The sequence below is a fragment of the Nothobranchius furzeri genome, chromosome 4 (genome assembly GCF_043380555.1).
Source record: "Nothobranchius furzeri strain GRZ-AD chromosome 4, NfurGRZ-RIMD1, whole genome shotgun sequence".
NCBI lineage: Eukaryota > Metazoa > Chordata > Actinopteri > Cyprinodontiformes > Nothobranchiidae > Nothobranchius > Nothobranchius furzeri.
In genome coordinates, this window is record NC_091744.1 from 15,670,800 (window position 1) to 15,686,461 (window position 15,662).

The 15,662-nt window shown below is 41.8% G+C and overlaps 1 protein-coding gene across 2 annotated transcripts in view; it reads right to left on the reverse strand.

Annotated features, from left to right (window-relative positions):
• Positions 1–15,662, reverse strand: part of sdk1b (sidekick cell adhesion molecule 1b) — a 410,260-nt gene that overhangs the window by 176,506 nt on the left and 218,092 nt on the right. For both annotated transcript variants that reach the window (XM_070550118.1, XM_070550117.1), the window contains exon 5: positions 7,764–7,897. In XM_070550118.1, coding sequence (XP_070406219.1) covers positions 7,764–7,897 — 134 coding nt within the window. The remainder of the gene's footprint in view (positions 1–7,763; positions 7,898–15,662) is intronic.

Sequence of the window (15,662 nt, forward strand, 5' to 3'; positions counted from 1 at the left end):
ATTAATTATAGATAAACTTTATTGTCTTTATCTGAGTGTATCTGCTACGAAATAGAATATCTGTTAAGAAATCATTAGAAACACTGCTTGGTGTGTGTGTGTGTGTGTGTGTGTGTGTGTGTGTGTGCTCTGTTTTCTCAAACTCCAGTGTGTCATGGCCGATGGCTGCTCATAACGATTCAGGTTCTGCTGGAGGTTCCTTCCTGTTTAAAGAGTTTTCCTCTCCACTGTCACTACATGCTTGCTTATTAAATGCTGTTAAGTCTTTGATAAAAACAAGTCAGTGACTTGATTCAATCTGCAGGGTTCCTTATATAGGAAACTTTGAACTGATTGGCATAATGAACTGAACTCAGTTGGAATGTTTAACTTTGTGACGTGCCTTGAGATTACTCTGTCCTGATCTGGCGCTATATAAATAAACTGAATTGAATATTTATTTGACTTGTTGTCTTGACTAATCCTGATGCCTGGTACAACTATCTGGATTACCATGATAAAGTCAGAGCAGATAACTTTTTAGTAATGGTAGATTCAGGATTAAAAAGACATTTTATGAGGCCATCGATATCTGATGGTAAGATGCTATCAGTTGCTTTTAGGAAATGAAAACTGAGACATCTTGATCTCTGATGTATTGAGTTTTTTTTTATTTCATCTAAAAATCTCTCCCAAATCTTCTCAAGTGAAACACTGAATAACTGGAGTAGTCTAATAAGTGAGACTCTTCTTCTGTGTGCGCTATAAACCTTTAAATCACATATGTCAGACACAAGGTCCGCGGGCCAGATGCGGCCGGCGGAGCATTTTTATGTGGCCCGCGAGATAAATATCAAAAATATATTAAAACTGGCCCGCTGGCTGATTTTACCGCAAAGACTTCAACTCCCATGATGCTTCGCGGCGTTAGCGCGGAGCCGACACGCCCCCTCCTTTGTGTTTTTTCCAGCGTCTGCTGCCGGTGTCTGCAGCTCCGCTGTCTCAGACAAACTACACTCCTCTCACTCAGCGCCGAGTTCACTCAGCTGTTTTCTGACGTTGAAGCCCAGAAACGGAGATTCTAGCCGCTCAGTAATGTGTTCACGACTGAAAGAGAACGTTTTCCAACTAATGTCCAGACAGAGCTGATATAACTCCAGCGAGCAGCGACACGCTCAACCCAGCACGGCTCTGTGGCTGCTGTCGTGTTTCCTCCCCGACACACAACAACGTGGTCAAGCTGCTCAGACATGTTCATCAGCACAAACCTATGTGAGCACCTGTTGTCATCTAATGTTGTCATTATTATGATGAAGATGAACAAAACAACAGGAGTCTCCTCCTCAGCTCAGATCAACCCCATGATGCAGGTATCTGGCTGGAACAGGTGAGCATCACAGTAAACCAGTGGAGCAAACTGAGCTTTAAATATGTTGGTTTTATGCTCGTTTTCTGCTCCAAAACATCAAAGTTAACAGGTGAGATGTTGCATTTTCATTTAAGATAAAATGATATTTTTATTTTGTTGTTGGCCCGTGAGAAAAGATTTAACCTACAGTAAACAGGAAGTGGAAAGGCTGCAGATAGATGAATAGAATAGAAAATCCCTTTATTGTTCCTCAGTGGGGAAGGCTAGACGTCACAGCAGCGATGACAGTTTTTACAGGAGAAAAAAAAGGAGGATAAAAATAAGAAAAATGAATAAACAAGAAAACATAAATCCTGAATAGATTTATAAAATGCTGATTATACAACAAGTAATGAATACCACTGATGCCTTTTATTTAAAACTGACTTGCGCGTGTGTAATTTGGTTATTCCACATTCAGTGTTAATGCAGAAATATATTTGTTTCCAAATTTAAAGGTTCAAAATTGCATATATGTTGATAAAGAAAATGTGCAAATTTGCCGTCACTTTTTCAAAAATATTAATTTTGGCCCCCGACTCCGTCCCAGAGTTTCATTTCGGCCCCGTGTGAGTTTGAGTTTGACACCCCTGCTCTAAATTCACCAGTTAATTGTGACATATCGTCTTAAAACGGCACACACCCACGCACACAGGAAAGCTGATCATCTACTGAGCCACATGCTGATATAACATTTTAACTGCTCTCGTGATTACATCAGCATGTATTTGTTGTTTTCTAACTCTCAGTGGGGGTCCTTAGTTTTATTCTTTTGTACTTCAAACTCCTTAAGCTGTAGACAAAATCCATACAATGTGGGATTACACCCCCCATCTCAGAGTGTCTAGGCCATTTTGCCCTGCCTCTTCACTTCTATTAACTGACCGATAGACACGGCTGCACTAATGCTGACTGTTTCTGGGTGTGTATGTTCTGCATGTGAATGTTTGTATGTCTGTCTGAGTGCTTTAATGTGTGAGTCCACTCCCCCAGTGAGAGTTCTCTTTGGGGATATTATGCTGCTCTAATGGTCTGATTTACAAATCTACAAAGACCTCCACTGCTGTGAAACGAACAGCCACAGATATGCACACAGCCTCTTCTGGGCTGCAGGGAGACTGACTGACGGTTCTAATTGACAGGTCCACACGTTTGTGTGTGTGTGTGCATGTGTGTAAAAGAGAAGTAGAGGATACTGTAGGTCCGCACAGAGCTCAGTTAATCAGGGATCCTCCTTGTCTGTCAAAACCATAACCCGAAGCCTTTAGTGCCTCTAATCCAAACACATTCAAGCCCCTTACATCCAACATTTTTGCTGAAGTAGCCCAAATTCTGCCCTATAAGAACCACACATTGAATACGACCTTCACACCCTTTAGCAGCTGTACCTATATTTATGTTGATGAGCTGCACACATCTGGCTGCATGTGTTGCTTTATTTCAAATGAAATATCTCTTTTCCTTCTCTCCGTCTCTCTCTGACTGAAAACGCCATGTGAAACACCGAATATCGCCCGTGGGAGGAGCTGTTTATTTTAGAGGCAGGCTGTACTTCCAGTGATTACAGTGTGTGACCTCTCACCAAGCTGTTGAGCTGCTATCAATTGTGGCCGTTCCAGCTCAACCACGGATGACAGTGCCTCTTATTTTTAGCAGATTAGGATGCACTCAGACGATGGTGGTCAGGAACATGCAGATAATGAATCTGTCGAGTGGGTTGATCATAGGGCTGCATCCTCTTTCTACTTCTAAGGGCCTATTAATTAGACAAGAGGCTGTCAGTTTAGGAGCATTTTGAACGTGATGTCTGAATGGTTAAAATATGGATGAGTTTTAATTTCTAATGCCCGCGACTGTCTGGGTGCAAAAACAAAGAGCTTTTATGGACAAACAGTTTGTTGGTCGTATGCTCAGGCTGCACTCGTGACTCACGGCATTAATCCCATCTGTCTCTATCAGTCCTCGTTCTCGCTTGTCTGCTGAATGCAATATTTAAGTCAAAAAAAGACCAGGAGAAAAGAAAATAGGTGGCTCATTTATTCAGGATAAATGATGAAAAGACATTTTTAGAAATTTGATTGACAGCTATGAACTTCTGTCTTCAGATCTTGTGCAGGCAGCTTAATGGAAGACAAGGAGGGAAAAAAATGAAAGCAGCAGGGGGAAATAAGACCGGAAATGTAGAAAAGTATGAAAAAAATTACAATGACCTAATTTATGAGTTGACTGTTCCATTGAGCTCTTGATTTTAATTTAATTCCATTGAAGCATTAATACACTTTCTGTGAGTAAACATTTACTTATTGTTGCGACTAATCTGCCAACTTTACTCTGTACTGCTAATGAATTACATATTAAAAACATTGGGTTATGAAGAATCTGTTGCATTCACACTTTAAAATGCTTTCTAAAGCCAAACTGAATGTAAAAGGCTTATCATTCGCAGTCAAAAGGCCTGTGCCCTTTTGAAATCTGACCAAAAACATCATTATTCTCTCAGCATAAGCTGATTTTAGTTTAAAGTGGGCATACAATTGTTATTTCTATAATCTGCTGTGGTCCCCAGTATGAATGAAAGCCTTGTACGTCTTTCTATGTGGAAAAAAGCTGTGGCACTTCTGTTTCAGGAAGTAGAATTTAGCAGGAGGAGACCAGATCCAAAACAGAAAACATGTGAAGTCTTATGGGTTAATATGCATGATATGCGAACATTTAGCTTCTGACTGGCTAAAAGCAATGCAACTCTTCTGCTGCTGCCGTTCGCTCTTCTTATTTGGGTAAAAAACAATGCAACGTTGATCTTTCATCTTCACAGATAACACAAGACTAAACATGCTCCGCCACGTTGTGGAGATGCCAATGCTAATGGTTAGCTTCTAATAGCCGAGATGCAATCTGCTCTCTCCTGGCTGCTAAAATCATAGGCATGAATGTGCAGACACCCCATTGGGCGCTAAGGAGCGTAACAGTACTGCCGCCATATTGGATCAGTCCCTCACTCTCCAAACCAATCTGGAATCAACTCAGGGTGATCAACTTTGCCTGGTGCACTATTGAAAACAGATCACTTGGTCATTACTATTGACTTTTCAAGCCTACCTGTTGGGATTTTCTATTTTAATTTATTTAAATGAAATTTGTTTAATACTATATTTTGGACTTTGTGAAAAAGTGTAATAAAATGTATCTTTTTTAGTTGGGTAAACCTTAACACCTTCCTCAGTACTGGAGGGAAATGGGGACCCAAGATGGTGGCCCGCTGCTATGCTGGCTCCAATAGGCAGCACCAGTCCACGGCATGTCTATGTATATGATGTCTGTGGCTACAATCAACACAGCCTTCTGTGGTCATAAGCCAAGATGAGTGAACCCATGAAGGCTACTTCCAGTGTGACGTAGATCTGTGGGTGTTTTTCTGAGCCAAGTGTTTACCTGCCATAGAATATGCTGGTGAAGGCTCTCAGTCATCCTGCCGTAGAAGACTATTTTCATGTTAGTGTGCATGTGAAACTCAGAGAGACCAATCGTATTTCAAAAAGAAATGCATTATACATTTCTAAGTGAACCTCTGCTGTAACATGAACGGTGGCTTACATGCTATAATTTTATGCCCCCTCCCTGTGACAGTTTTGACTTTTCATAGCTTTTATTCTCTTTTTCTCCAGCAGTAAACAGCTGAATCAAATGTATCATTACACAGCAAAACGATTTTTATAAGGGAAATTTTTATTGTGGAAAACACACACTAAGCTAAAACCAACACACACAGATGTTTATGGCCGGGGACTGAACAGTGAAGCCTAACTACCCTCAACATTCCTAAAAATGCCCAGAGGAGCACTTCACACTGACAGCTGTAACAAGGTGCTGTGCCCATATTTATGTGATAGTGTGTGTTTCCGTATGTGTACATTTGTTAGCAAAGATGCCAAAGGATACAACCCTGTAAAGAGAATCTAATTAAAACACTATACAGCCACAGGGGACGGAGCACACACACCCTCCCTTTCACTCTCGTTTAACTATGGTGGGCACTTCAACTGAAGGACTGTTAGACAGTAGAGTCAATCCTTGGGCCTCCAAGGGGAACAGATACAGAGAGAAGCATAGAGAATTAAAATGATTTGGTAAAGACAGAAGAGGAACAACACAAATACCTGATGGAGGCAAGGACACATGCCCAGGCTTCAATTTATACATCAAACTTCAAAATGTATTTGAGCGAAGCCCGTGTCCTCAGAAATAAACAAAGCTCTTTGTCACAACTGACATCAGCTGATTGGCTAGTTTTATTTTTTTATTGAAAATAGTAAATAGCCTGTATTTGTATAGCGCATACTTAGGGTTTGATAATCCCCCCAAGATGCTTCACAACAGTCATTCACCCATCCACACACACATTCACACGCTGGTGGGGATGAGCTACGATGTAGCTACAGCTGCCCTGGGGTGCACTGACAGAGGCGAGGCTGCTGAACACGGGTGCCACCCGTCCCTCCGACCACCACCAACAGGCAAGGGGGGCTAAATGTCTTGCACAGGGACACAACAGCAGCATTCTGTGGTCAGAGCCGGGATCAAACCTGCAACCTTCCGATTCCGAGATCAACCTGCTCTACCTCCTGAGCTACTGGCACGAAAATGTAAGCAGAGATGTATTTCCCATGGTAACACTTGAGTCTAAAAGAAAAGTGTAGATAAACCCCCAGATAAAGATCCGTTCTTTTCACACATCACCTCACATCACAGCACATCTATGCAGTTCATGCTCAACTGTCTGCTCAACTGTCTGTTCGACTGCGAGGTCTGTATGGAAATGTTCTCATCGGTACTAGTATGTGAAGGTCTGCCAGGTCTCTCCACAGCCGCTCTGGGCAATAGTATGGAAAATTGTATTTCTGGGCATCAGAGGAAAGCACTGGTCTGGCTGTAAATACTCCAATGCAGATATGTTGTGATTTATGATCAATGTGCGAGAATAATTTTATTGACCAGAATCAGCCAGGCTTTCTACCAGATGCGTAAGCTGTGCGTAAAGTAATGAAACACCCACCCCCCATCCTTTGGAAGTTGTTGAGCTTGAAGTGTTCTGGAAGCGTACGGGAGAAAAATAAACCCAAAATCTAAATTTAGTGGAGCGATGCAACCCCACGCTTCTGGGATTCATCCACAACATGCCACTTTGCACCCAATGGCAACACACCTATCGACTATAATGGTGGTTATTAGCTGCATATTACACTCCATGAGGGCTGGGTAATAAATCAACAATTTATCATTAGCTAATTTTCTGATTCTAACAAATGTCGTTTTCCCATGTCAAAACATTTGCAAAAAAAAAAAAAAAAATTATGAAAAGACGTGTGTGGGTTGGTGACATTCATGTGCCTTTAAGAAGCTGTACCCCATTGAGTCATATGACTCCACAGAATACACGTGACAGCCCCCTCTAGTGAACTTTTGTTTTTGCGCGTGTAGTTATCGTCCATTTATCGTTGTCGAGGGGAACTCCTCAATATACCGTGATGTCGCCCATCCCTTATGGACGACGTCATACGATACTTACACATGTGGTGGAAAGGCCGGGTTAGGGAATCGTGTGTAAATCAATCATTTCAAACTGTGACTTCAGAATGAAGCCAATGCAATACAAAATATACGTGGAAAAAAAAGCAGTTTTAAACTGTTTGTGCAAATTTTTAAAAGACAACAAAAACGGAGACAGATATTGAATCTATGGCTGAAGCGAGGCACTCTTTGCTGTTTCGTGTGTTGGATGGTCTTTACTTATCAATTAATCAGGCATCCTTTCAGTTTCAACTCAATTCAGCTCATTTTATAAAGGTTCTAATGTAAAGAAAGGTCCGCTCAGGGCACGAAATGTAAACAAGTCCAACTGAAGTCAAATTAAATGGAGTTTTCTCTATTTTTATAGACCGGACTGCTCTACATAAACTTGTAAACAACACAGTTTGTGAGGAAGTTTCTTTTCCTATTTGATTTTTTTCTGAGTCTACAGTTTTTTTTTTATTTCCAGCAGCTCATCTCATTTTGAGCTGCATTAGATTGTCAAGGATAATTATGCTGCAGCGAAAAAGGCAAACATAAGAGCACAGCCTGGCCTAAACGTGTGTGTGTGTGTGTGTGTGTGTGTGTGTGTGTTTAGTTTTGTTACATTAGGTTCAAATAGCTTCGAATCCTTTTGTATGTTATTGTTGTAACAAAGTCAACAACAGAGACATAAAACCAAACAGACCAAGCAGCAAACCCAGAGAAAATAAAAGTGTCATGTTTGGGTTGTAAACAAATCCTGATGCTGCATGTGCTTGTTAACAACAAGTTGTGTTAGTTTGTTTCAGTGAAACCGTTCCCTTACCTGAGATGCTCAGGTAGACAGCGGGGCTTGTCGCATTCTCTCCTGTCATTTCGTTCACCGCCTCTACATGGTAACGTCCTGCATCCGCTGCAGTGGTTGCCAGGACAACAAGCTGATTGTCCAAAGTGATTGCTCTGTAGGAGACAAATAAGACACACAGTCAACACAGGTTTACAAAAAAAAAAAAAAAAAACAACAACAACACAACATCCCAAAGAACAACATGCTTTTTCTTCATTGTAGCTTGACAGGAACACTACTCCAACTAAGACTCTGTCAAGAGGAGAGAATTTTTTACATGGATGATTCAGGATTCACAAGAGGGAGAAGGAAACATTGAATACAAGAATCTGGAAGGAAAGAGGATTCAGAGAGCTTAAATAAATCTCTCCTCCTGTTTCAGATTGATATTTGGCTCATTTTGAGCATCCTTTTTTATATTTTTTGGCCATTCTTCTCGTTTGTGCATTATCTTCTGTTCTCCCTTTGATAAACTGATCCTTCCTTTTGTTCCCCAATGTGCAAACACTAATGAATGTGGCACAAACATGCAGTGCACTGGTGCACACGCAATCACATATACAAAATCTAAAACTGCTGTCACTGCAAACAGAATCTCTCATTCACGGGCTGATTTAGAGCTGCTGCTTTTGTTCAGGTAGGTTTAATAGGAAGAGTAGCTCTTGAGGGGGAGACGGAGTGGGAGAGGTTTTAACGAGGAAAGTTGAGAAAGATGAAAACATATATTCGTAGCACTTAGGTTGGCTTGTGTTTGAACTAGTGTTCCTGACAACAGATGCCAGCAGGCAGGAACTGCCAGATGTTTCCAGTGATTCTACTTGAGTTTTCATGTAACGGGATGACACAGTCCTTCAATATTCTAACTAGAGAGTCTCTCTGAAATAAAATCAATATGACCAAAGGGAGAATAAAGCCATGTTAAAGTGAAATGTCTGTCTTTTATTCTTATAGACTCCATCTCTATCTGTGCTTTCTGCCACACAGATCCTGTATGAGATCAGTGGCGCACCCCAAAAATGTTCATAGGGGAGGCCACAGGGGTGTGTGTGAACATTTTGGGGTGGCACACTAAATTAGTCCCTGTGGTAACTGTAAGGGTTTAGCCTGTAGGTGTGCACTTGTTGCTTCCTTATTCTCTCATTAAAAAACTATGGGCCTGTGCCAGTGACCCCCAACTCCTTACCCTAGGGCTGATATCCAGCATGTTTTAGTTGTTTCACAAATCCAACATCACCTGTTCAGCAGCTCATCAAGCTCTGAAGCGAAAACTGTAAGACATGCTGGATACCGGCCCTCGGGGAAGGGAGTCAGGCATCACTGGCCTAACACAAACATTTAAGGCAAAAGGCAAAAAAGAAAAACAGTTATTGTTTAAAATGTTGTTGTTTAAGAACTGTAATACATAAAACACATATCTTGATGAAAGAAGAAAAATATAAATTTCTAAAGGTCAACTTTACTCATATTTTAATACCTTTGCAAAGATCTCTAATAGGAAGGAATGCTTCGTAGGTCATGCTCTGGGGAAAAAAGCTATGGTGCGTCTGTTTTAGGAGGTATACAGTACAGGCCAAAAGTTCGGACACATCTTCTCGTTCAATGTGGGTTTTTTAAATGTTTTTTTTAATTTCATGACCACTTAACAAGGGGTCAACAAGTGCTAAACAGGGGAACTCCTTCTAGACTGTTGGGATTTCAGGTGACTTCCTCTTGAAGCTCATCAAGAGAATGCCAAGAGTGTGCAAAGCAGTAATCAGAGCAAAGGGTGGTTATTTAGAAGAAAATAGAATACAGGGTTTCCCTTTCATAGGCGTAGCCGTGGCGGGCCGCCACGGCTGAAATCCCACCACCACGCCTACAAGATCCCAAGTTTTTTTTTGTTTATTTGTTTTTGCGCTGTTTCCCGAAGAAGCAGCGGGAACTACTATGTTGTCGCTTGTGATCGATCACAGCCGGCAGGCAGCAAGGAGGAGTAGGCAGGGCAAGGTGAAGTTACAGCATAAGTTACTGAGTTTAAAATTAGAAAGGTAGCAGTGGATATAATGCTTTTTGGTTTACATGTTTCAGCAGCATTAAGATAAACAACTGTTGACGATCTTGACAGGGTTTCCTCCAGTGCTTACTAGGCCAGGTTTTCCTCCCCCCACCAGGCTAAGCATCACTTATTCATGTAAAATTTATATTTTCATGTCTGACTTTAACCGTATCTAATACTGTATTACGGCGTGAGCGCAACAGCGACAACTTAAGATCAATGTGTGAGCAGCCTGAGAGGTCGGGTGTTTTCATCTGAACCCTTAAAACCTCCAGCAGGCTACGCTGCACAATTGACGTGTTAGCGCGCAGCGCTAACAACTTAGCGACGTGACATGTCTCGGAGAAAGCGTAAAAACACCTTGGACGCTTCTTCTGAAGCGGGAAAATAACACCTCATCTTAAGCAGAGCACGACGACGCCTCGGCTCGTTCATGGCCGAGCCGGTGTCGGTACAAGATCGGCTCGGGGTCCGTCGACTGCCGGTGACGTCAATGTAGTTGATTGGCTGAGCATGAACCTTACGGAATTACGTAATCACGTTAAATTGTTATCACGTTACGTTGGTCCAGGCAACTCGTTCTGTTGGAAAGATGGACAACTTTTACAAAGAAATCCATCATTACCTCTTTGAAAATACACTTTTAGCATAGAGCTGCATGTATAGTAGGGCTGAACGATTAACTGTATGTGCAATTAAATTGCGATGTGACAAAAAGAGATTTTCTAATCGCAAAGGCTGCAATTAGGCAGCGAGTGGTTAGCGCAATGCTAATATACGTGGAAAAACCCATAGGAATGCTAATGCTAATATCACCGATTACATTATTACAAATTATGAATTAGAAACGTGCCAAATGATTACATTTGGAGTCTAATAGAAAGTAAAACTACCATCAATCAAATAAGTACAGACAGGTATTTTAGTAAAGCCAGAAAACTTTTAACTCCAGAGTTTTGGCTAGCAGCTATGAGCGTACCTGAACTACGCATGAAGACGTCAAAAACTCTAAACACAAAATATTTCAATAAACGGGACACACTTCTTTCCTGCAAATACAATTTCACAGGTGTTGCTAATACCTATGATCCTTCAAGGGATGTGCTCAAAGAGGAGTTCAACATTATGAATGAAATATAGTGTTTTATTTTACAAATACCATTATAAACACAAACTTACGTCTTAAGAAACATTATTTTAATAACAAAACTGCTAAATTCTTTCCAACAGTATAAAGATGTGAAGTGTATTTTGTCCGAGTGGTTTTGCCGTACTTTGACGTCATCGGCAGTCGAAGGACCCCGAGCCGATCTTGTACCGACACCGGACTGAGCTCGATAACATTGACCCAGCATAGCCACTGGGTCGTTGGAGCTGCCCCGTGACTGCCTGATGGAAAACCAGCAGGTTTCATCAGACTCGTAAAGTTTCTTGTTTTTGCTGGGGACCCCCTGTATTTTACCGCTCCCTCCTGCAGTCTTCCCCTATTAAAATTTAAAATGATTCTGTAAATTCCGTGTATCAATAGAAAAAATCTCTGCCTCTGCCAGCTGCAGTAAATGTAGTCTCCAAATAATAAATAAGAGGTGCATTCATCTGTGTATCTCCTTTGATCCGCATTAGTGATATTCTCAGCACCAGAACAGTGAAGCAAAGAAACAGATTCCTGAGTTTGTTAGTAATTTTATTTATTAGGTGCATCTGACCTGTTCTATTTTTCTCTGAAATGAGATCAAATCAGTGCTTCTATTGGTTGTCTCCTCTCTGCACTAGAAAATTTTACTTTATTTAGAGACGTGTCATAATTTCTCCCCAAGCCTACACAAAATTCCTAAGGGAAATACTGGAATATAAAACATGTTTTCAGTTATTTCACCCTTTTTTCAACTCCACATGTGTTCATTCACTGTTTTGATGCCTTCAGTGAGAATCTACCATGGTCATGAAAATGAAGACAACACAAAAGATGAGAAGGTGTGTCCAAACTTTTGGCCTGTACTGTAATTCAGCTGGAGCAGGAAGTAGCTTCAGACATCAGGATTTGGAGTCTTATTTTTCGTAATTTGGACATCTTGCCTCTGACTGGCAAACAACAGCACGACTCTACCACTGCCTCTGTTTGCTCTGCAACACTGATGTTTTATCCCCACAAATAACACAAACCTCTAAGAGTTCTGCAGTGTTGTGGAGTTGCTAATGCTATCGGTTAGCTTCTACTAGCCGAGATGTTCTCTGCTGTTTCTTGGAGACTAAAACAACAGCCTTTCCTGTTGTTGGGTCAAGATGGGTGAAACCATGAATGTTAAGTGACAGAGAGATGTAGACCTGAATGGATTTTCTGACCCGACTGGTTTCCTGTTTATTTCCTATCAGAAGCTAATGCAGGAAATAGGGGTAGAAGACTATTTTCACATTTAGCCTGCATGTTAAACTCAGAGTGATTGATCATGTTTAAAACAATAAGTAAAATATGGTTTCTCAGTGAACCTGCTCTTTAAGGTGTGTGGTGATTGGTCCTCCCTGGGAGGGGGGGCAGCGGGGTGGCCAACAATGTTCCAGAGGTGGCCATGGCCCTCCTGAGTGCTCCTCTGATTGTGTTCAAACTAAAGACTCCTGCCAGACATACTCTAAGGATGAGCACAGAAATATAACCACATAATGTGATTTTAATGTAGGCAAAGGTAGATGCTTACATTAGCACAGGTTATGCAGATAGGTGCTAAATGAGGGTAAACTTGACTGATTGTACTTTACCTGTGCTGACCTATAGCGCCCGTCCCGAGCAGCACCAACTTCCACACAAACTATACATGCTGCTAATATATCGCGTCATACCCGTGTCACAACCCGTGCACGCGCATTGGGTCCACAGCGCGCGTGTGAACGGGACTCACGCGCGTGTGAACGGGACTCGCGAGCGAAAATATACATGGCGAGAGGTCATTTGTGCACAGAGAGGGAGCAAACTGTGTCTGTGAGCGCACAAGGATGTGCACAAGTGACAAACCTGCGTGCGCGCGTTGTCAACGAGCACACGGCAGAGGAAAACGTGCGCGCGCGGCAGCCTCTGTGCGCGCTCGGCAGCCTCTCTGTGCGCTCGGTTTCTGACTCCTGCTCGCTCGGCTGTAAGGGCTTTTGGCACTCTGGAGGCGTGGCCTGTGGCAGATCTTGTCTGTCCTCTGATTGGTTAGTTCACCCCGCACTTTACCCTCTATCTATATAAAAAAGTCTGATGTTCAGTAGTTGCTGGCATAGCTCAGCTGGAAGAGCGGGTGACTCTCGCCCCAGAGGATCCAGGTTCGAGTCCGGGCAAGGAAAATGTAGTAGACGTCATGTTAATTTTTCTTAATTTCAGGTATTTTACAGTTGTGACCGTTCAACTGTCATTAAACGTCCGAATGTTTGCTGGGCAGTGTTTTAAAAAGTGCACATAAGCTAGATGGTTTTAACCATATAAAATTACATTTTTTGTGATACTGGAAAAATACATACTGAAATAAAACTACTGATTGAAAACTTTATGACTGTGGTTGTACAATATATGACTCACTAATACACTGCAAACTCCCTTAGAGTGGGGCTTCCAGAGAGAGAGAGAGAGAGAGAGAGAAAAGTTCTTGCCTCATTAATGAATTGTTTATTTTTTTCAGTATTTAATTGACAAATTATCCTTTCAAATAATTAATTGATGAGTTACATAATTGTCCATTTCATAAAGAAACTGCATATCAAGCTTTCATTCAGATGACCTTCAACAGTGCTGCACCCTGCTGAGGGACATCCGAGTAAAACCTTGAGATGGCCATTTTCTGTTCACTAACTTGCTTTAGTAAATCCTTACTTTTGTTAAATAAATCAGTTGTTGAACCCCCACTCCTCTGTTTGGTCTCCTTTCTTATTACAGCCCACCACTTCCAGTCTGGGTTGTAACTATCTGCAGACAGATTTCTGAGTATCTCCTCCTTTACACAGATCCTCACTGAGCCATGTACTGTGAACAAATAGTTTCTCCATGATATTATCCAGCAAGGTCCCGTTTTTGTCAAAACAAGGGTGAGGTAATGAAAAAATAGAAATATTTCATTAAATTAACATTTAAATTATTTATATGCATCATTAAAATAAATAAAAAAACATGTTTTGAAATATATAAAGTGCACCAAACTTGACTCAGTCCATTCAACAATTCTAAATGGACAATTATGTAACTCATCAATTAATTATTTGAAAGGATAATTTGTCAATTAAATACTGAAAAAAATAAACAATTCATTAATGAGGCAAGAACTTCTCTCTCTCTCTCTCTCTCTCTCTCTCTCTCTTTCTCTCTCTCTCTCTCTGGAAGCCCCACTCTAAGGGAGTTTGCAGTGTATTAGTGAGTCATATATTGTACAACCACAGTCATAAAGTTTTCAATCAGTAGTTTTATTTCAGTATGTATTTTTCCAGTATCACAAAAAATGTAATTTTATATGGTTAAAACCATCTAGCTTATGTGCACTTTTAAAAACACTGCCCAGCAAACATTCGGACGTTTAATGACAGTTGAACGGTCACAACTGTAAAATACCTGAAATTAAGAAAAATTAACATGACGTCTACTACATTTTCCTTGCCCGGACTCGAACCTGGATCCTCCGGGGCGAGAGTCACCCGCTCTTCCAGCTGAGCTATGCCAGCAACTACTGAACATCAGACTTTTTTATATAGATAGAGGGTAAAGTGCGGGGTGAACTAACCAATCAGAGGACAGACAAGATCTGCCACAGGCCACGCCTCCAGAGTGCCAAAAGCCCTTACAGCTGAGCGAGCAGGAGTCAGAAACCGAGCGCGCAGAGAGGCTGCCGAGCGCGCACAGAGGCTGCCGCGCGCGCACGTTCTCCTCTGCCGTGTGCTCGTTGACAACGCGCGCACGCAGGTTTGTCACTTGTGTACATCCTTGTGCGCTCACAGACACAGTTTGCTCCCTCTCAGTGCACAAATGACCTCTCGCCATGTATATTTTCGCTCGCGAGTCCCGTTCACACGCGCGCAAGTCCCGTTCACACGCGCGCTGCCATGTATATTTGCGCTCGCGAGTCCCGTTCACACGCGCGCTGTGGACCCAATGCGCGTGCACGGGTTGTGGCACGCTTTAAACGCCATACTAATAACAACAAAAGAAAACTAACGTCTTTGGGTGCTCACAAAATCTTGAAACCATTAAAGTAGGTTAAAATAATGATATCCTAACTACATGTTGCCGTTTCTCATCAGATATATTTGGCACCACTTCTCCTCTCGTGCTCTCCTGCAACAGTCGGTGCGCTGGCACAACAATATGGAGCATGAGTATGGTGATTATAATCACACGTAGCCTAATTATAACTGTGTCAGTTCATCGATGGGTAACATGAAACATGACAGTCCTCTGCCGTCTAATCAGTAACAAAGGTATTATTAGTGAACAAATGAAGACGGGATCTGCAGAGGGAAGAGGAGATGAGAGGAACGGACAGGAGGGAACGATGGAAGCCACAAATAAGGTGAGCCTGTTCAAACACACACACACACACACACACACACACACACACACACACACACACACACACACACACACACACACACACACACACACACACAAAAAAACACAGAGAATTCCTCGGGTCTAATTTTATTCTGCGTGATTTCCCAGGAGAACATCCGCAGTGCCTCAACCCCAGCAATGACACTCCGTTTGTGTGTGTGTGTGTGTACATTCCTTTAATGTGTGTGTGTGTGTGCGTTTTCAATTACATCTACCTGTCTAAAAACAGAGGCTTAAGCAAAACATTTTGTCACGTTTCACTATTCTCCAGAGTGAG